Consider the following 21,890-nt stretch of genomic DNA (forward strand, 5'->3'; position numbering starts at 1 on the left):
CCAACTACAAGCAGTTCTATCTCTCTGTACTGTCATAGATTATACCTCAAATTGTTCATTTGTCAATTTCTTGCACACTCCTGCACAATGCGTAAAACCAACAACATTTGCATTCACTCTCATTCCTAATCATTGTTTTTTACAAGACACCGAGAGAGTAACTATGATCCAGGGGCCCTTTTTTTTAGTATAGTTCAAAGGAGAAACTAGCGCCTCACACAGCCTCATCTAGACTTGCGGGCTGTCTCTCTACTTTCACAACCTGTGTACTGAACGAATGCGCAGTAGTAACTCTCAATCAACATGACCGCTGTCAAAGGTGAGAAGATCATTCAATGTTTCATACAATTTCATAACTGTGGAAAAGTGATTTGAACCTCTTAAATAGTTGATTATTCATAGGATATTAGCTCTACTGTGGGGCAGGTTTAGCAAAACAATGTGTCCAGTCAATTGCTGCATGCATGTAGACAATAAAATACGAAAATAGTAAATGTGCTTCCGTTAGGTGAACATAGTGTATGTGATGTATGGTGCTAAGATGGAAAGACTGATAACAAGCCATACAGCTGTATAGCTACAGTAGGCTGTGATCATTAAATTGAGCTTCTACTTCTTATTAACACAATATCTGTGAATCGCTGACATCTGCTGCCCTTGTTTAATTCATGTTTAGGGAGAGTGTTAATTCACTTTTTAAGTGTTTCGAATCAATTGAGTATAGAAATAGTGAAACTGGAACCAGGTTTGTAAGACTGAGATGGTTGCAGGTACAGCCCCAGTTCACTCATGATGTTTTGTAACCGAGTTACTTCTGTTTTGACGATTGAGAATTTCCAGTTTTCTGATCATGAGATTTCTTTTATATATATATTTTTTATTTCACCTTTGTTTAACTAGGTAGGCTAGTTGAGAACAAGTTCTCATTTACACCTGCGACCTGGCCAAGATAAAGCAAAACAGTGCGGCAAAAACAACACAGAGTTACACATAAACAAACGTACAGTCAATAACACAGTAGTGTGTGTGTGTGCAAATGTATGTAGGCAATAAATAGGCCATAGAGGCGAAATAATTACAATTTAGCATTAACACTGGAGTGATAGATGTGCAGATGATGTTGTGCAAGTAGAAATACTGGGGTGCAAAAGAGCAAGAGGGTAAGTAATAATATGGGGATGAGGTAGTTGGATGTGCTATTTACAGATTGGCTGTGTACAGGTACAGTGATCGGTAAGCTGCTCTGACAGCTGATGCATAAAGTTAGAGAGGGCGATATAAGACTCCAGCTTCAGAGATTTTAGCAATTCGTTCCAGTCATTGGCAGCAGAGAACTGGAAGGAAAGGCGGCCAAAGGAAGTGTTGGCTTTCAGTTGTGTCACTTCCAGTTGCTGCAGGGGGTGCTAAGATGATGGTCGGGGGTAGTGGTAGCCAGGTGGAAAGCATGGCCAGCCGTGGAAAAATGCTTATTGAAATGATCGATTATCATAGATTTATCAGTGGTGACAGTGTTTCCTATCCTCAGTGCAGTGGGCAGCTGGGAGGAGGTGCTCTTATTCTCCATGGACTTTACAGGGTCCCAAAACTATTTGGAATTAGTGCTACAGGAAGCAAATTTCTGTTTGAAAAAGCTAGCCTTAGCTTTCCTGACTGACTGAGTATATTGGTTCCTGACTTCCCTGAAAAGTTGCATATCGCAGGGGCTATTTGATGCTAATGCAGAACATCACAGGATGTTTTTGTACTGGTCAAGGGCAGTCAAAGTCTGGGGTGAACCAAGGCCTATATCTGTTCTTAGTTCTACATTTTCTGAATGGAGCATGCTTATTTAAGATGGAGAGGAAAGCACTTTGAAGAGCAACCAGGCATCCTCTACTGCCGGGATGAGGTCAATATCTTTCCAGGATACCCGGGCCAGGTTGATTAGAAAGGCCTGCTCGCTGAAGTGTTTTAGGGAGCGTTTGACAGTGATGAGTGGAGGTCATTTGACCGCGGACCCATTACGCACGCAGGCAGTGAGGCAGTGATCACTGAGATCCTGGTTGAAGACAGCAGAGGTGTATTTAGAGGGCAAGTCTGTCAGGATGATATCTAAGAGGGTGCCCATGGTTACGGATTTAGGGTTGTAACTGGTAGGTTCCTTGATAATTTGTGTGAGATTGAGGGCATCTAGCTTAGATTGTAGGATGGCCGGAGTGTTAAACTTGTCCCAGTATAGGTCACCTAACAGTACAAACTCTGAAGATAGATGGGGGGCAATCAATGTCTTGGGCACAGATGGGGGCCTATAACAAGCAGCAATGGTGAGAGACTTGTGTCTGGAAAGATGGATTTTTAAAAGTAGAAGCTAGAATTGTTTTGGCACAGACCTGGATAGCATGACAGAACTCTGCAGGCTTTCTCTGCAGTAGATTGCATCTCCGCCCCTTTGGCAGTTCGATCTTATCAGAAAAAAAAAATAGTTAGGGACTCTCATTCCCTAATGAGGTAGCTTTCCTAAGCCAGGATTCAGACACGGGTAGGACATCCAGGTTGGCGGAATGTGCTGAAGCAGTGAATAAAACAAATTTAGGGAGGAGGCTTCTAATGTTAAGATTAACAATGTTCAGCTAGCAGGCCGGGATAGCAGGCTAGCAGATGCGCCTCAGGGGGACGTGCCAAAGGGGTATTTCTGATCGTGTTTTTTGTTTGTTTCTTTCTTTTTGCCTCTTTAGAAATTTTTTATTTTTAATGCTATTCATATTTGGGTTGGTGCATCCCCTTCTGTTACCACCAGATGTCCTTGCTATGTCTTTGTTGCACACTGGACAACAGGGCTCCTCAATTACATTAATCCGTGTGAATATTTTTCTTTGGGTGAATGGTCACAGGTCCAGAACATAGTTATAAAAGATTTGCACACTGCAAATTAATTGCAGAAATCCCAAACACTTTGAGCTGATTTCCTGGTGATTTTCTGGTGATTTTCTAGTTTTTTATGTCCAACAACAAACACTATGCTCAGAAAACTTGGGGGGCCAAATAAAATCACCTGTGGGATGAATTTGGCCTATTGGCCACTTATTGGGGAACCCTGCAGTACAAGCTAAATACCGAACAGTTGACACAACTCAAATGTATTGTTGACACTTAGAAAAACCATTTATGCTAATAACAAGGGACATCAACTCCTACGTATCATCATAAGTGACGTGTCTTGAACTCTTTCCAAAGGTTGTTCTTATACAGTGGCTTGCCCTTCACATTGTTCCTATTTCGTAACATTACAACCTGGAATTAAAAATAGATGTTTTGGGTGTTTCTATCATTTGATTTAAACATGCCTACCACTTTGAAGATGCAAAATATTTTTTTTTTGTGAAACGACCAAGAAATAAGACAAACTGAAAACTTCAGCGTGCGATACTATTCATCCCCCCAAAGTCAATAGTTTGTAGAACCACCTTTTGCAACAATTACAGCTGCAAGTTCCTTGGGGTATGTCGCTATAAGCTTGGCACATCTAGCCACTGGGATTTTTGCCCATTATTCAAAGCAAAACTCCTCCAGCGCCTTCAACCTTGATCTGTACTTCTCCACAACTTTGTCCCTGACTTGTTTGGCGAGCTCCTTGGTCTTCGTGGTGCCGCTTGGTAGTGCTCCTTGCTTTGTGGTGTTGCAGACCCTGGGGCCTTTCAGAATAGGTGTATATATATATGCTGAGATCATGTGACAGATCATGGGACACAGATTACACACAAGTGGACTTTATTTAACTAACTATGTGACTTCTGAAGGTAATTGGTTGCACCAGATCTTATTTAGGAGCTTCATAGCAAAGGGGGTGAATACATTTGCATGCACCACTTTTCCATTTTTAAGAATTTTTTGAAACAAGTAATAAAAAAAAAAATTCACTTCACCAATTCGGACTATTCTGTGTATGTCCATTACATGAAATACAAATAAAAATCTATTTAAAGTGCAGGTTGTAATGCAACAAAATAGGAAAAACGCCAAGGGGGAGAAATACTTTTGCAAGGCACTGTAGTCAACTAACATATCAGTCTATTTATCAATCAACTGATACTCTAGAGCTTTAACCACACCTTATCTGATTTTCAGATACACAAATCTTAGTACCAGCTCTACTGATCTGGACCTACTTTGAGGTAAGAACCATGTATGAACAGTCTTCAGTATACCATATCATACAATATAATTTGTATGAAGTATTAATAGTCTTTTGATATAATTTTTTTTGGACAATCAATTAACTGATATCTTTATAACTCTAACACAATCTACCCACAGAAACGCACAAACACTACACTGGTACTAACCACAGTCTTTCATTCGAGAGCATACTGTATAGCACATCTTCCTCTCAGGAAGTGGTATACTCATCTGTACATTGTGTCTGCTTTATTTTGGACACAGTTCCCTGAACCTGAACACTAATCTATTTGAATGACATTTTATTAGAATTCAAGGCATATGATTACACCAGTCAATCATCAATTATCCTGATTTACAGTATGTCCCATTGTCTTTTTTTCAGACTTGCTTCTCTCAGAGTGAAAAAATGACTACAGAGTTCATCACTGATTACACTGATTACCCCACAGACAAGACTGACTTGGATTATGATCATTGGACCCAGCAATGCCAGAAGGAATCCAACCGCCACTTCCGCTCCTGGTTCATGCCCACCTTCTACTCCCTCATCTGCTTCCTCGGTCTGGTCGGTAACATCCTGGTGATCGGTACCTACGTCTACTTCAACCGGCTGAAGACCGGGACCGATGTGTTCCTGCTCAGCCTGTCCGTCGCCGACCTGCTGTTTGTCGTGTCGCTGCCCCTCTGGGCGACCAACTCCATGACGGAATGGGTGCTGGGGCTGTTCATCTGCAAGGCCATGCATACCATCTATAAGGTCAGCTTCTACAGCGGCATGTTCCTCCTCGCGTCAATCAGCGTGGACAGGTACGTTACTGCAAATGAGAAAGCGTTCTCAAAGACTAACCTGGTTAAATAAAAGCCTGATCGAAACGTGTTGCAGTGTGCGTCCTGCTGTGACCTAATAGGCTGATCTGCTCCTATCTCTGCTGTGACCTAATGGGCTGATCTGCTCCTATCTCTGCTGTGACCTAATAGGCTGATCTGCTCCTATCTCTGCTGGGACCTAATAGGCTGCTCCTATCTCTGCTGTGACCTAATAGGCTGATCTGCTCCTATATCTGCTGTGACCAAATAAGCTGATCTGCTCTTATCTCTGCTGTGACCAAATAAGCTGATTTGCTCCTATCTCTGCTGTGACCAAATAAGCTGATTTGCTCCTATCTCTGCTGTGACCAAATAAGCTGATCTGCTCCTATCTCTGCTGTGACCAAATAAGCTGATCTGCTCCTATCTCTGCTGTGACCAAATAAGCTGATCTGCTCTTATATCTGCTGTGACCAAATAAGCTGATCTGCTCTTATCTCTGCTGTGACCGAATAGGCTGATCTGCTTTATCTCTGTAAATATTTGTATATGGTTCACTAAAGTATTATATGAGCCTGCTATATAAAGCCTACTTTGTCATTTTTCCGACAGGTACTTCGCCATCTCCAAGGCCGTCTCTGCCCACCGCCACCGCTCCATGGCAGTGTTCATTAGCAAGGTGACCTCTGTGGTCATCTGGGTGATGGCGCTGGTCTTTTCTGTGCCCGAGATGTCCTACACCAACATCAGCAACAAGACCTGCACCCCCTACACCGCCGGCTCAGACCAGGTGCGCGTGGCCATCCAGGTGAGCCAGATGGTCTTGGGGTTCGTTCTGCCGCTCCTAATCATGGCCTTTTGTTACGGCGCCATTGTGAAGACCCTGTGCCAGGCCCGGAGCTTTGAGAAGAACAAGGCCATCAAGGTGATCTTCACTTTGGTGGCGGTTTTCCTTCTCTGCCAGGTGCCCTATAATCTGGTACTGCTGCTGACCACTCTCGACGCGGCTAAGGGGGGCAGCAAGGACTGCCTCTATGACAACAGCCTCCTCTATGCCGCTGACATCACCCAGTGCCTGGCTTTCCTGAGGTGCTGCCTCAACCCCTTTGTGTATGCGCTCATCGGGGTGAAGTTCCGCCGCGACCTCCTGAAGCTGCTGAAGGATCTGGGCTGTATGAGCCAGGAGAGATTCTTCCAGTACACCTGCGGCAAGAGGAGCTCAGCGGCCGCCATGGAAACAGAGACCACAACCACTTTCTCCCCCTAAAGCTGCCAATGCTGCCTAATCTGTCAGCCTTTTCAACATGGACAAGATCTTGTACACAGCCTATGTTTATTTCTGACTATATTTAAATAGTTTTTTAAAAAGTGTTCTATAGATCACTGAAAAGGTCTAAAGGACATGTATGCTTAAATGATCAGGCAGCTTACTTGTTGCCACTAGGTATTGATTTAGATCAAGTCTGTACCATTCCATTTTTTCCTGTTATAGAGCTGCCAGTGGAGGACTAGCACTGTAAATACTCAATGCCTTTGTATTATTCCTGTGTTGTTTTGAGTCTTATTTCCCGAAGTCTAGTAAATAAATAAGAATTTAAAAAAGGTGTGCTCTGGTCTCATTTGACCACTTATTCAACAACTCACATGAAAAAAGACTAAAGTATACTATGGTATAAATACTGTAGTGTTTTTGTGGTATTCATTGCAGTGTTTTTGCATACTTTACTGTATACGGTAGTATTTACAGTTAACTATATTATAAATACTGAAGTAAAAAAAAAAGTATCTACTATAGTAATTAATTCAGTGTTTCTGCATATTGTACTGTAGTGTTTCTGCAGACTAGTATACTGTAGTATTTACTGTAGTGTTTTTGAATACTATACTGTAGTAATATTACTGTTTTTGCAGACATGGTGTTTTTGTTTTACTATCTTTGAAATAGAAGTGGAGGCTTTCTCCTTCAAGAAACCTACTAGAGAAATATTAAAACAGCACATTTTCCATAACCTGTAAGTAGGTAGGACTGGGGTCTGAACTGCTAGTTCGGTGCTTCTGCTCTTTTCAATAACCTGAAGGGAAATTAATATATGGTCTATACTTGGCATGTATGTTTCTCACTTATGGGTGGCACAAATTGCGATACAGGGGAGGGGAATGGGCAGGGTATATGCAAATTAAACACTGCAGTGTTTAATATAGTAGAAAAGTATTGTTTTTGTGGACTGTAATGTTTTTACTGACATTGCTGTAGTATTTACTACAGTGCTTCTTTTGCAGTTAATACTGTAGTATTTACTATATACTACAACATTCTATATTAAGTACTACACATGATCGAGGGATTCTACAGTGTGGTATAGTATTCTACAGCAGCGGTAGACAACCCTGGTCCTGTAGGGCCACAGGCACTTCATGTTTTTGGTTTAACTGACCTGGAAGACCAGGTGTGTTGAATTTAGGCAGTCACTGAACTGATTAAAAGTATACTGCAGTCTACTATAGAATTATATAGCAAGTACTGTAGTATTCCATAGTAAACTGTAGTATTTTGTCACGTGGGAACCCTACATCTAGGCTATTTGACATGTTAAATGTCAACCAATTTACAGTACCTTGCTTCAATATGGGTCTTTGAAGCCCATAACACTTTATTTGCATAGTATGTGGAGCATCTACAGATGGACTATCTACAGACTATCAGTAACATTTCAGCTAACCATCTACTAACCTTAACCCTTACCCTAACATTAACCCTTACCTAACCTTTCTTTTAAACCTACCCTTAACCGTAATCTTAGCAAGCAGTTGCTTATCAAAAGATAGTTTGTTGATAGTATGACCATCTGCAGAGTATCTACAGATGGACTATCCAAATAAAGTGTGACCTTGAAGGCTTCCACAGGACAAAAAGAACATCACACGGCATGGTTAATAAATGGTTTGCATTCAAACTAGGGGGTTACAGAGGAGGTTAGCACAAGTCAGACATACAAACCTTGGGAGTTCAGTTCCCCAGAAAAGCAATTGTCTCGGTTCCCCAGAAATGCAAATGACAATAGGCTATTGTTTGTAAGAAAGGGGTTATCCCTTTACATCCTTTCTGAAAGTTACCTAATACTCCTTTCTAACAACTGTAATAGTGATGAGATAAGCTTTTATTGATTCCACAGCATTTTGTTTTACAGACGCTAAAAGACATGGAGATCAATTGGAAGTTTTATAGAACATGTATTGGCTTTCAACATAACATGTAAAGCTTATGGAAGTTGTCCAATTTACTGTATCTCAGTGCAAAATTTGCACACAAAAAATACAGTAAAAGACATGGGTTATACTCATGCCCTCTTCACGAATGTGTTCTCTAGAACACTATCCATCCTTTAAATTTCACTCATTCTAGTTACAGATCTGTAAAATCCACTTAGAAAATTCAAAATCTCCACGAATTATATTCCTCGTGATAATTAATAATTCCTGTTTCTGCCTCAAATTAATATCCTACAACTGATGACATCATCAGACCTAACCCAGAATATTAGAGCTGCAAGCAAGGGCGTGTGAAACAGTCGACTGACTAGATGACAGTAGGAGGAGTTGGGAGCTATCAATAAAAGCATTCTACTCTTGGATTAATTTACTTTGAAACCTCAGGGATATAGACAACCCCTTTCCTTACACATTGAGGACAAGAGAACAACAAAAACAGGTAAGATACCTCAACTATATTTCAGTATCCAGAATCTCATACGTGACGGAGGTAGATTAAGAATGCATTTAATTAGAATATGTATACTATGTTTACTTATACTTCTGCTGTTACACTTTGGAGAAAAAAATTGATTTATGCAAACAAGTATCATAAAACATTAGTACTGTATTCATCAAGGATAGATCATTGTGTCTTTCCAAATGTTAGGGTCGTGATTTTTCAGTAATAGACATATCTATTATTCCCATAAGTATATTGTGGTGAAGGTGGGTCAGGACCTCATGCACACGCTACCTGCACATAGAGATTGGACGTCCTTCGCAGGGTCGCAATCTAATGCTACAACCTCATGCTACTGCAACTACAGTATGTTTTGCCCCCAAGGCTGATAGAACGATGTTGAAGTGTGTCACATAACAGTGAGCCTCAGGCATCGACTTTCCTCACTCTGTCTGGAATGTGGAAATAGTAGGCTACTGTACACTACAGCAACACTAAAGGGGGTCTTTATAGGGCCTCCCGAGCGCACAATTGGACCAGCATCGTCCGGGTTAGGGAAGGGTTTGGCTGGGGTAGCCGTCATTGTAAATAAGAATTTGTTCTTAACTGATTTGCATAGTTAAATAAAGGATAAATAAAAATAAAATAGGAAGCAGTTCTTAGAAGTAACATCTGCACATATTTTAATTGCTGTAAATACCAGTGGTAAATCAGGATAGAAAATGTATGGTCTCTGATTGCTGTATCAGCAATGGAAGTGTTGGGGGGACAACAAGGGTTGTGTTGTCATGGCGACTCCCTCTGGCCCTGTGACTCACTGGGAGCCTTGCCCTGTCTGAGACGAGGGGGTAGAGTCCTTCTCCCTCTTACACACTCCACACCCTTCCTCTGACTGCTTCCTTTATCCCCTCAACTATCACTGTGCGCAAACCCTTCACTTTCTCAAGAGATTGCGTCATACTTCTAGGTCAAATATGTCACTTTCAAAATGACTATGGCCCTTACCTATACTTTTGCATGTGTGGTGCTGTAAAGTTAATCACAGTATTGGTAAGCAACTGGTAGACAGAAAACCTGAAGAGAAGGATATGAGTATTTGTTCATCGCCAGTAGCTGTTAAGCCAACAGTAAACAGGTCTCATATAATTAAATATTACTCATATTTAGATGCCGCTCCTTTCACTGGGTTCAAAAAAAGTTGACCTTTGTTGATAATACTATCAACAATACAATGAAAGTTTGTGGAAGGTTCATATAGTTCACGGGACAGCTGCAGGTCTATTGAGACTGGGAAAGGCTGGGTGGAGTTCACACAATGTGGAAGAGTGATATTTGAACTTAATTCACTCAAGATAACATTGTGTCACGATAACAATGTGTGTGAATCCAATGAAAAAGCAATATGATGTGAATCATAAAACGAACGAGTAAATCATCTACAATATCTGATCTTTTAGCACTGAGCCTTCTACTTGGGTTCTGTTGAATTGCAATGTCATTTAACTGACAGCTTTTTCTTAGTAGGCAACTCTGGTTGAAATTACGTTCCTTACAACAAGACAGTTTTAATAACTTGTCCCCGGTGGGAAACTAAACATTTTATCTGTAATGGAGATTTGTATACATACATGTACATTTTAGCAAAGTGTAAATATAACTTGTACAGTAGCAGGGTCAAGTGTAGGGTAGGACAGCTGTCCTATTTAGGTCAGTTTGGACACAGTGTAATAACTTCCATTCATCCCATTGACACACCAATGTTAGTGATCTCACCTATAATCAAATCAAAGTTTAATATGGGACGTGGGAACGAATCCAAATAACAACTCAAAAAGCGTGGTTACAGTAATCCAAATTCCATCTATATGTACAGTACCAGTCAAAAGTTTGGACACACCTACTCATTCCAGGGGTTGCTTTATTGGTACTATTTTCTACATTGTAGAACAATAGTGAAGACATCAAAACTATGAAATAACACATGAAACCAAAAAACAGTGTTAAACAAATCAAAATATATTTTTTATTAGTAGCCACCGTTTGCCTTGATGACAGCCTTGCACACTCTTGGCATTCTATCAACCAGCTTCATGAGGTAGTCACCTGGAATGCATTTCAATTAACAGGTGTGTCTTGTTAAAAGTTCATTTGTGGAATTTCTTTCCTTCTTAATGCGTTTGAACAAGCGTTTGACAAGGTAGGGGTGTATACAGAAGATAGCCCTATTTGGTAAAAGACCAAATCCATATTATGGCAAGAACAGCTCAAATAAGCAAAGAGAAACGACAGTCCATCATTACTTGAAGGTCAGTCAATGAGGAACATTTCAAAAACTTTGAAAGTTTCTTCAATTGCAGCTGCAAAACCCATCAAGCACTATGATGAAACTGGCTCTCATGAGGACTGCCACAGGAAAGGAAGACCCATATTTTGCTCTGCTGCAGAGGATAAGTTCATTAGACATAACTGCACCTCAGATTGCAGCCCAAATAAATGCTCCAAAGGGTTAAAGTAACAGACACATCTCAACATCAACTGTTCAGAGGAGACTGCGTGAATCATCCATTCATGATTCAATTGCTGCAAAGAACCCACTACTAAAGAACATCAATAAGAAGAAGAGACTTGCTTGGGCCAATTGAGATGGTTTGGGATGAGTTGAACCGCAGAGTGAAGGAAAAGCAGCCAAGAAGTGCTCAGCATATGTGGGAACTCCTTCAAGACTGTAGGAAAAGCATTCCAGCTGAAGCTGGTTGAGAGAATGCCAAGTGTGCAAAGCTGTCATCAAAGAAAAGGGTGGCTACTTTGAAGAAACTAAAATATAAAATACATTTGAAATTTTATTGGTTACTACATGATTCTATGTGTGTTATTTCATGGTTTTGATGTCTTCACTATTACTCTAAAAAAATAAAAACCCTTGAATGAGTAGGTGTGTCCAAACTTTTGACTGGTACTGTGTATGCATCGGATTAATTTACACAAGCTATACTAAGAGCGATATTTACAGCAGTAGATGTAATAGAGTGAGTTAATCCTACTGGTGTGTCTGTTTCAGAGATTTACGTGATGCCTATAGCTGGAGCCATGTCCCACATAATACCCAATCACATTCTGAGGGTGGGTCAGAGTACCTGCCTGGACTCCGCTCATGAGGCGGCTCTGGGGTGCAGTCCGAGCGCCATGATGGACTCCAACGGGAGTTGCAGTGAACAGGATGACCTGGACATCTCACTAAATAACTTGAACCAGCTCATTCTGGAACTGGACCCCACGTTTGAGCCCATCCACTTCAACAAGAGGTCCCAGTCCAGCAGCCTCCACACAGGTAGGACAATGAGTGAGAGGGCATATAAAGCCCAATATTGATTCATATGCTGTAATATAGGCCTATTTATTTTTATTTCAGTACAAGCTCACATGCTTTATTTCAACTGTAGTTTATCTACATATATTTTTTAAATTGATATTTCTACGTAGACCTGTCAGGAGGCCTACGCCTACTGAATTACTTTCGGTCATTCAATTCAACAGTTCTGAACATAGAAAAATGTCAAACTTAGTCAATAAAGGAGTTTAGACCTAGGGTACTTTTCCGTCGTAAAACATGGCTAGAAACATCTGCAGTTACGTTGGCTGGAGACCAAGCCTAAGAACCTTCAATAGCAACTTACATTGTGCCCCATTCATGTGCCCATGGCCCGGGGCTATGTAAAAATCCACCCATCATTTCACATCAGTTTAATGTTACAAAATAGAGTACATTTGTCTGGGGTTACTGCCCAGACAAAAAACATACCACACCCAGAACATCTGAGGCAGACACACAGTGGTGCTTTAAATACAGTCAACCTTTAACAGTCACTGTCTGACAAGGTCTGAACAACTGAAAAACAGAAGTGAGCACAATTCCATATATAGAAGTATTCATTCTTAAACAACCAAAGAACAAATGGTGTGGAATGTACTGAATGAGGTTACAGTAATTGTGATGGATATAGTTACTAGTACTACCTACTCATCAATGGATCTCCCCCTTAGTACTTGTCACCGATCCACGTTAACTCTCGTCACTACATAACAGTGACCCGCCTGTCTCACTCACCCTGACCACAGGACACCTCACCCTGACCACAGGACACCTCACCTCAGTGTCATGGGGCAACAGACTCATCTATTTCAATAGGTTCCCGCCGTTACTGACAGGCGGGTAGATCATACAGTCAGACATCATTTTTGGGGGGGACAAGTTCAAACTTATCCGGGGAAATTCTCCATGGCAAAGTACTGCATTCTCACCCTCATAGCAGGAACGCAGTGTTTGCTTGATGTATTTGAAAAGGGAGGGTTGGGACTCATTTGAACAAGTAAAAGCCTGCATGATGTGGAGGAATTTCAACCTTCTGTCTTTAGCCTCTCAGGAAAACACCTGTGTGGTATACACTGAGTATACAAAAAATTATGAACACCTGCTCTTTCCGTGACATAGACTGACCAGGTAAATCCAGATGAAAGCTATGATCCCTTATTGATGTCACTGGTTAAGAATGGTCCACCACCCAAAGGACATCCAGCCAACTTGACACAACTGTGGGAAGCATTGGAGTCAACATGGGCCAGCATCCCTGTGGAACGCTTTCGATGCCTTGTAGTCCATGCCCCGACGAATTAAGGCTGTTCTGTGGGCAAAAGGGGGGTGCAACTCAATATTAGGAAGGCGCTCTAAATGTTGGTATACTCAATGTAGCATTGACATAAAGCCACGCCCATCTAATACACACACAGCCATAGAAGGGAAAGGAATGGGATGTATGAGTGAGTACACGTACGAGATTAAATGAGTCTCCACAATCTGCTCTGACTGTAGAGTATGTGGGTCTTAAAAAGGCAATACATTTTTATCTGCAATGGATATGATTTTTGATCATAAGAAGACTATTTCAACACTTCTCATTCATATTATGGGGAAGGAAACGTTTAAGACCTCCAATTTTAAATGTGTGTGATCACTTCTCGTAAGTGACTGTATGTTAGAAACACAAGGAGAACAAATCCCACGAATTGTGGGACTTATTGCTCTCCGAAAAGGGAAGTTCAGTTCATTCACTGGTTAAGCCACTGAACATTCCTTTCTCACGCTTCTCTTGGATGTTCTTCCTCTCTCCTCTCTCCTCAGATAACACAACATTAACGATATAAGAAATTGCATAGACCTATTAGATTTTCCATTCCCTTTATCTAGTCGATATTTAGCACCATCTGCTCCAACTTCCTCTGGCGTTCTCCCTCCTCTCCAGATGACTTCTCTCCAGATGAAGACGTCTCCAACTGTGTGCTGGTCCCCAGAGGCTGTTCTCCAAGGAACATCTCCACCTCCGTCTCCCCCTCCTGCAGCATTCCCATCCCACTGTCCTCTGCTTCTGGCTCCAGGTGCAGCCCCCAAGGCTCCCTGGTGTTCTCTGATGCCTCCTCTCGCCCCCCACTGCCGTGTGGAAGTGTCGTCCGCCGGCGGCTGCCCTCAATGCAGGGAGGCGATGTGGGCATGTGTTCATCCCCGGTTACCCTGCGCATGTCACACTCTCACAGGAACAGTGCCGTCTCGATGCTCTCCACGTCGCCCGGCTCAGAAACCAGTTACATGATGGGCAGGTCAGACCCCTTCACACTCTGTTAATACATGCTTTTGGAAATTACTTTAATATCTTAGTTTTATGCAAAGATAATGGCAAGTTAGACCAGTCTTGACTCCATAGAGCAGCACTAACTGGTGTTGTCACAGCTTGACACTTGAAAGTTCTACCAATCCCCTGTCTGGACTCAACAGTGCCGTAAACATCTTCTCTTCAACTCATCTCTCTTCCACAGCTATCAGTCATTGCTCAGTGACAGTGAAGGCGACAGCCCCGAGTCTCTCCTCCTCTACCGCACATCCAGCTCCTTCAGCGACGTGTCCAGGTCCTCGACCAGGCCGTTCACCAACAAGCCTTTGCCGACCGGCCCATCACCACTCGGCCACTTCCAGGGGATCCACAGCAGCCCTCACAGCAGCCCTGCCTCCCTGGCCGGTTCACTGACAGACATCCCTGTGGTGTTGGTCAATGGAGCTCCAGAGCGGGAGCTCAGCCCCCAGTCACCTCCAGAGGCAATGGTCCCAGACGTAAAGATCAAGCAGAGGCCCAGCTCCAGGCCATCCTCGCCATCTCCCTCTCACTGTGAGTCCTGATGATGATGATCCTCGTTAATCTGTTTAAAATCTAAAATCTCTGTCCAGTGCCCTCTGCTGGGAAAAGGTTTGTGCGTATTCAATAATAAAATAATGTGCATTTTATTTTCATGGTCCCTTAGCTTTCCAAGGCAATCAGCACTCGATGAAGTTTGTCATGGACACTTCTCAGTTTTGGTTCCGCCCACACATCAACAGAGTTCAGGGTAAGCATTTTGAGAAGAAATGGAGAGCCAATATTTTGGCCACAACTGTATGTACGTTGTTGCATTTGATGTCCTATATTAAGTTAAAGACGCAAAGCAAATGTATGTTTAAATTGAAAACCAAAACTTATCTTAGACTAAAATGAATGATTTTATTAATACTCGGTCTACAACAGTGACAAACAATGGTGACTCTATGGGGATACCCCTGCACTGTCTGAGCTGTATCTGTGGTACCTGTGTGATTGTAGCTGAGGCCATAGTGATAGATAAGGAGCCGGGGACCTTCGTGGTGAGAGACAGCACGTCCTTCAGAGGCTCCTTCGGGCTGGCTATGAAGGTGGACCAGGTGCCCATCAATATATCCCCTACTGGCCAACCAGGTAAACAATCCTGAAGTCTTTCTCCCCGTTCAACACTGCTGCTCAGAATAACCACACACACACCACATTACACAGTCCTATAAACAGAGTATACACAACTAAAGCACACGATCAATACCAATGTGTCTTGAAAAGACCTGATGGGACTTACCTAACTCTCTCTGCTGCTGACTTGAGTGGGCATGTCTGTCTGTGTTTATCCTGAAATCTGTGGTGCAACCGGAGGCTGCTCATTACTCATAATATCTACCTCTGTGGCAGTGCAAACACTCCATAGCATTTAATTACCAGAATGTTATTATAGTGTTTAAATCCTGGCTTCTTATATCAACAGTAACTATTATCAATATTATACTATTATCACAACACCACATCATCAACAATACCGGTCACAGTAGAATCAAAGGCATCTGTCCGTATGTTATGTCATATCTCATATCAGATTCATTTACAGTAAATACTATACTGCATATCTGCCTTGTCTCTTTTCCTGACTCTTGGCTTCTTTATTGTAGCGGAAGGCAGCTCAGAGCTCGTGAGGCACTTTCTCATTGAATCGTCGGCCAAGGGCGTCCGTATCAAGGGCTCCTCACAGGAACCATACTTTGGTAAGAAGTAGGCTACGTCAACTTTGTTTATTCATAGTGTAACAATCTATCAATCCCATACGTCTTTGTTTACCATGAATGAACAATCTGTCAATCTTGACAAAAGGCCCACACCCTGGTTTAGGAGAAGCATGAATCACAAGACTTGAGTCAGCTATGTCTGGTCAGTGTCCTGAAAATTGGGAGGCAGAAGGATGGAGCTGTTTGCTTTTCAGGGCTTTGAGAGATGTGGGCTTCTACCCTATGTCCTGTAAGAAAGAAAGTAGATCAGATTTATATTGGCTGTACCGCAACTCAAACAATCACACTATAGAAAAACAAAAAACAAAGTTGAGTCTGATTGTGATAATCTATGTAGATACACATTTGTCTATGTCAAACACATGTGTGATGTTGAGGTTGCTTTGTTGTTGCCTTGGGTCATCAAGGCTACTCTGATGCATGGATGTAATACCATGACTCAGAAAGATCACCCATGCCCTCTTGTGGCCATTCCTTGAAACAACATTAATACTTTATCGTTTGATATGTATATTCAACCACATTTAGTTAAAACAACTGGACTGTTTTTTTTATCCCCTTGCAGGTAGTCTGTCTGCCCTGGTCTTCCAACACACCATCACTGCATATGCCCTACCCTGCAAACTTCTGCTCCAGTCACATGGTATGCTATAATAATTTAACAAATAGCCTAAATCTATTAGGCAACAAGCCACAGATGTTTACATAAATTGTATGATGATCTGAATAATTGCATATTCCACATATAAGGCAACGTTTTTATTTCTAAACCAGGCAATAAAATAGTATCTGTTTGGTCTACAGATCTGAATAAAGGACAGGAGGGAACAACTGACAGGTCAGCACCAGAAGACAAGACAAAGACTGGTGAGAATTGTGCCCCCAACATTCATCATTAGGTTATCTAGTTGTGGTTTCAATTTGCCTATCAGCTAGGTAGTTTTATATTATTCTGTCTCTAAAGACAGAATAATAGGCCTTAATGGTGACTGGCTAAAGAAATAGCCCAAGCTAGCTAGCTATAGTAGCCAGCGTTTCGTTGTAATATTAGCTAATTATCTGTTATTAATGGCTTACCTGAGCAAACTGGCCCTTACAAAAGAATATTGCAGTTTTGAAACTGCAGTAAAATAACAGTAAATGCAGTTGACTGTGGTGTTTTGAAAGAAAGAATTACAGCATACTGCAATCTTTTTCCATATAGGGTAAACATTTCTGCATTGGTTATCTTGAACTTGTTACAGTTCAACTAAGTTATTTCCCCCGTAATATACTTTAGGAACATATTTAAATGTTTACAATGTTAGCGAACGGCATCTTCAGGTAAACCGTGCAGATTCCCTAAAAACACGCCACTTTGGTGTAGTAGGTTAGGATAATTTAAGCAGAAGGTTAAGGCTTAACGAAAATGCTTTCTAAAAAGTCACTTGAATCGAAATAGCATGTTTTTAGGGATTCCCAAGCCGTGCATGCCAAGAAAGCTCACAGGTGAGATGACCACCTGTCCTCGCGGCACCCGCTAATTATCTGGATCATCGCAGTATGCTTGATACAGCCAGAAATGTGGATATTATCACATTTATTTATAAAGCCCTTCTTACATCACCTGATATCTCAAAGTGCTGTACAGAAACCCTGCCTAAAACCCCAAACAGCAAGCAAAGCAGGTGTAGAAGCACAATATTGACGAAATACCTATGTCTACTCCTCCCCGCTGATCCTCAACACTGGGGCCCCACAAGGGTGCGTTCTGAGCCCCCTCCTGTACTCCCTGTTCACCCACGACTGCGTGGCCATGCACGCCTCCAACTCAATCATCAAGTTTGCGGACGACACAACAGTGGTAGGCTTGATTACCAACAACGACGAGACGGCCTACAGGGAGGAGGTGAGGGCCCTCGGAGTGTGGTGTCAGGAAAATAACCTCACACTCAACGTCAACAAAACTAAGGAGATGATTGTGGACTTCAGGAAACAGCAGAGGGAACACCCCCATCCACATCGATGGAACAGTAGTGGAGAGGGTAGCAAGTTTTAAGTTCCTCGGCATACACATCACAGACAAACTGAATTGGTCCACTCACACAGACAGCATCGTGAGGAAGGCGCAGCAGCGCCTCTTCAACCTCAGGAGGCTGAAGAAATTCGGCTTGTCACCAAAAGCACTCACAAACTTCTACAGATGCACAATCGAGAGCATCCTGGCGGGCTGTATCACCGCCTGGTATGGCAACTGCACCGCCCTCAACCGTAAGGCTCTCCAGAGGGTAGTGAGGTCTGCACAACGCATCACCGGGGGCAAACTACCTGCCCTCCAGGACACCTACACCACCCGATGCTACAGGAAGGCCATAAAGATCATCAAGGACATCAACCACCCGAGCCACTGCCTGTTCACCCCGCTGTCATCCAGAAGGCGAGGTCAGTACAGGTGCATCAAAGCTGGGACCGAGAGACTGAAAAACAGCTTCTATCTCAAGGCCATCAGACTGTTAAACAGCCACCACTAACATTGAGTGGCTACTGCCAACACACTGTCAATGACACTGACTCTACTCCAGCCACTTTAATCATGGGAATTGATGGGAAATGATGTAAATATATCACTAGCCACTTTAAACAATGCTACCTTATATAATGTTACTTACCCTACATTGTTCATCTCATATGCATACGTTGATACTGTACTCTATATCATCGACTGCATCCTTATGTAATACATGTATCACTAGCCACTTTAACTATGCCACTTGGTTTACATACTTATCTCATATGTATATACTGTACTCAATATCATCTACTGTATCTTGCCTATGCTGCTCTGTACCATCACTCATTCATATATCCTTATGTACATATTCTTTATCCCCTTACACTGTGTATAAGACAGTAGTTTTTTTGGAATTGTTAGTTAGATTACTTGCTCGTTATTACTGCATTGTCGGAACTAGAAGCACAAGCATTTCGCTACACTCGCATTAACATCTGCTAACCATGTGTATGTGACAAATAAAAATTTGATTTGATTTGAACAATGGATTCGTTGTCCACAGAGCGGAATGGCGTGCTGTCAAGTTCCCACCTAATCCTCTATTTGGATTGGTGGATACACTTAGTTATTTAAAAACTATTTTGAATACTCGATGAGGGGTATTGACGTCAACCGCCTGTGTTTAATGGAGAGTGAGATTCTATGCTCGCCTCAATATGCATAGACCGTCTCGAATTTCAACAGGGACAACTCTATAAAGTGTTCTCATAGTTGCCCGGATGTCACGTGAATCTCACTTAAATAACTACAACCGTAACAACCTAAACAGGTCTCGAACCCTCGACCTTTGAGCCCGAGGTCCGGCGCGCTATCGACTGTGCAGCAAAAGCATGCTCGTTACACTACTCCCTTCTTTCAAAGAGCGCGTCCTCGCGCTAGTTTGCGACTCTAGGTCTTACGCGCTCACCGGCCAAGCACACGCACTGTCGTAGATGCAAGGTCCGATCCCACTTCTGACACCAATGTAATGAAACAGGCAGGGGAGCAGGTCTCGAACCCTCGACCTTTGAGCCCGAGGTCCGGCGCGCTATCGACTGTGCCGCAAAAGCATTCTCGTGCGGCAGAATCGATTTCCGGGCTTATAAACCCAGGGTCGTTACATTATATTTGATCAAATAAGCCTCACGTATCAAAATAGCAATTCATGTTTATCTTGACTAAATTCAACACTCTCATTGCCTCTCATACAAAAACTCACCACCTGCTTATTAATTAAGAATCTGCTTAACGTGGGCAGATTTTATACAATGTTGCAACTTTTTGCATTAAATAATTTATGCTACATTATAAACAGTCACAGTAGGCTACATTGCGCACAGCATTTGGACTCCTATAATATTTAGGAAATGACTGGTAAGTGTCGAAATCTGCAGTGCAATGTAGTGGTTGTCCTCCTGCCCTACATGCCACAGTAGACAGCTGCGATAAAAAGCATCACACTGGTTTCTCTTCTCTCAAATGAATTAATTATCTTCCTTGTCTTCTCCCTAGCTTGCAATTTCCTCTACCTGAGTGCAATCCCCACTGAGATGTTGACAGGGCCATGCGCTGTACAAAAGGCTGTGTCCTCCACCTTCACGATGGACCAGGGCACCATCACACCCACCATAGTCAACCTGAAGGTGTCACCCAAAGGTGTCACTTTGACAGACATCCAGAGAAAGTAAGAAACATATGAATCTGAATTACATTTTCTTTTGAGCATTCAACAATGATCGAATTATGGTAATGACTTCTAAGACCTTTCTTGATTAAGTGAAACCTGATGAATGTGTGTGTTCCCATTAGACTCTTCTTCAGACGTCATTACCCTGCACACCTGCTCAGCTACAGTGGTGAAGATCCAGACAAGAGACTGTGAGTTGATTCTTTCAAAAGCTTGTTTTTAAGGGCCCTGAGTTTTTCCTGGTAAGGTCATGTGGTCAGGAAAAACTCTGGGCCTACAAATCAGAAATGAAGTCCACTTGAATGGACTGTATCCCTATCCATTTTTAAACATAGTTTTAATCTCTAATTTACCCCTTTTATCTTCACAGGTGGCACAAGAGTTCCAAACCAGCAAGGTAATGTTCTTCATTATTAGATAGCTTCAGCATGCATATGCCCATATTATAATAGGTATGATTTTGTGAAGGAAAGCTAACAACAATGTAGGCAAATATCCAACTTTGATTATTTTTCCCCTCCTCCAGGATATTTGGTATAGTGGCAAAAGGCACTGAAGCGGGTATGGAGAATGTGTGCCATGTCTTCGCAGAATACGACCCTCTTCAGCCCTGTAATCCGACCATTGAGTTGACACAGGGCATCATTTTCAAACCATAACATCACTCTGTCCAGTTTGGGAAGGTGAGATAAGACAATATCACCAGACTGAATGCCGGAAACCCCTGAAGTCACTTCCGTCAACGAGGGCGCCCAGAGCCAGACCTGATACAGATACTCTGATGTGTCATAAAGACACGTAACAGGGATTCCTGTAGCATGTTGCAGACCTGATGACCCACTGAGGCCAAAAAGCTTTATTTCCACCCAAGCTAAGATTGTGGTGTCCGTTCATAAAAATGTGGTACCCCAATTAATTTCATACAAGGTAGGAAGATACTGTAGATTTCAAAATCGATAGGTCATAGATGTTGCAAGCAATAACATTGTATAGTTTGGATGGAAAGGGTTCCACAAAGTACACTGCTGATGAACTGTAGATCAGTACCTTATTTAATAGTCACCCCCTGGTTATGTTGGAGGGGACAGTAATTCGAGCTATCTTAATTTCTACAGGAAACTGTGATATAAATCTGTAGTAGTTATCATAACGAGGTTGAAAAGCACTAGAGGTTCATTAGATAAGTAGAGATATCCTCTCGGGGACAAATTCTAACTTGATATCCATATGTCACTGCATTTTGGCACAACTCTCCCATTTACACTAATGCATGAGAAAATGCGATTTATGGGCATGCAAGTTAGAATTCGGCCCTAATATGGGTAATTTGATTATGTATAGCCTATTGCTATGCTTCATGACAGAATTATATTTTTTCCTGCACTAACTTTATCATATCTATTTTCTCAGATGTTGTATATTCTTGTGTATTAAATACAAAACGTATCTATTTCATATTTTGTCATATTTATTTGATATGTAGGATAGTAATAAACTTAAAGTGAGAAGAGTGTTTGTGTCTTGTCCCGTAATGGATCTTTAATATCCCTGCAGG

General features: G+C 42.0%; 2 protein-coding genes across 2 annotated transcripts; both read left to right on the plus strand.

Annotated features, from left to right (window-relative positions):
* LOC112264384 (C-C chemokine receptor type 7-like) lies at positions 1-6,406 on the plus strand. The gene is made up of 4 exons (XM_024440953.2): positions 1-319; positions 4,105-4,151; positions 4,541-4,965; positions 5,578-6,406. Exons 1-4 carry the CDS (start codon positions 304-306, stop codon positions 6,230-6,232), a joined length of 1,143 nt encoding a protein of 380 aa, XP_024296721.2. The 5' UTR covers positions 1-303; the 3' UTR covers positions 6,233-6,406.
* Positions 6,407-8,528: 2,122 nt separating this feature from the next.
* Positions 8,529-21,846, plus strand: LOC112264380 (tensin-4-like). Its single transcript, XM_024440938.2, has 13 exons — positions 8,529-8,674; positions 11,736-12,005; positions 13,975-14,326; positions 14,543-14,889; positions 15,023-15,106; positions 15,358-15,489; positions 16,005-16,097; positions 16,684-16,761; positions 16,923-16,985; positions 20,161-20,332; positions 20,458-20,526; positions 20,706-20,732; positions 20,862-21,846. The coding sequence occupies exons 2-13, from the start codon at positions 11,747-11,749 to the stop codon at positions 20,992-20,994; spliced, it is 1,809 nt and encodes a 602-aa protein (XP_024296706.1). The 5' UTR covers positions 8,529-8,674; positions 11,736-11,746; the 3' UTR covers positions 20,995-21,846.
* Positions 21,847-21,890: the final 44 nt, after the last annotated feature.

The sequence above is a fragment of the Oncorhynchus tshawytscha genome, linkage group LG02 (assembly GCF_018296145.1).
Source record: "Oncorhynchus tshawytscha isolate Ot180627B linkage group LG02, Otsh_v2.0, whole genome shotgun sequence".
NCBI classification, from domain to species: Eukaryota; Metazoa; Chordata; class Actinopteri; order Salmoniformes; family Salmonidae; genus Oncorhynchus; species Oncorhynchus tshawytscha.

What these genes read in the sequence shown, in the direction of transcription:
- LOC112264380 (XM_024440938.2), top strand. Translation starts at nt 11,747, where the DNA reads ATGCCTATAGCTGGAGCCATGTCCCACATAATACCCAATCACATTCTG. An exon ending in ATCCCCTACTGGCCAACCAG is followed by an intron (nt 15,490 to 16,004) that starts GTAAACAATCCT and finishes TCTTTATTGTAG; the next exon opens with CGGAAGGCAGCTCAGAGCTC. An exon ending in TTGACAGACATCCAGAGAAA is followed by an intron (nt 20,333 to 20,457) that starts GTAAGAAACATA and finishes TGTTCCCATTAG; the next exon opens with ACTCTTCTTCAGACGTCATT.
- LOC112264384 (XM_024440953.2), top strand. An exon ending in TGATCTGGACCTACTTTGAG is followed by an intron (nt 4,152 to 4,540) that starts GTAAGAACCATG and finishes TCTTTTTTTCAG; the next exon opens with ACTTGCTTCTCTCAGAGTGA. An exon ending in GCGTCAATCAGCGTGGACAG is followed by an intron (nt 4,966 to 5,577) that starts GTACGTTACTGC and finishes TTTTTCCGACAG; the next exon opens with GTACTTCGCCATCTCCAAGG.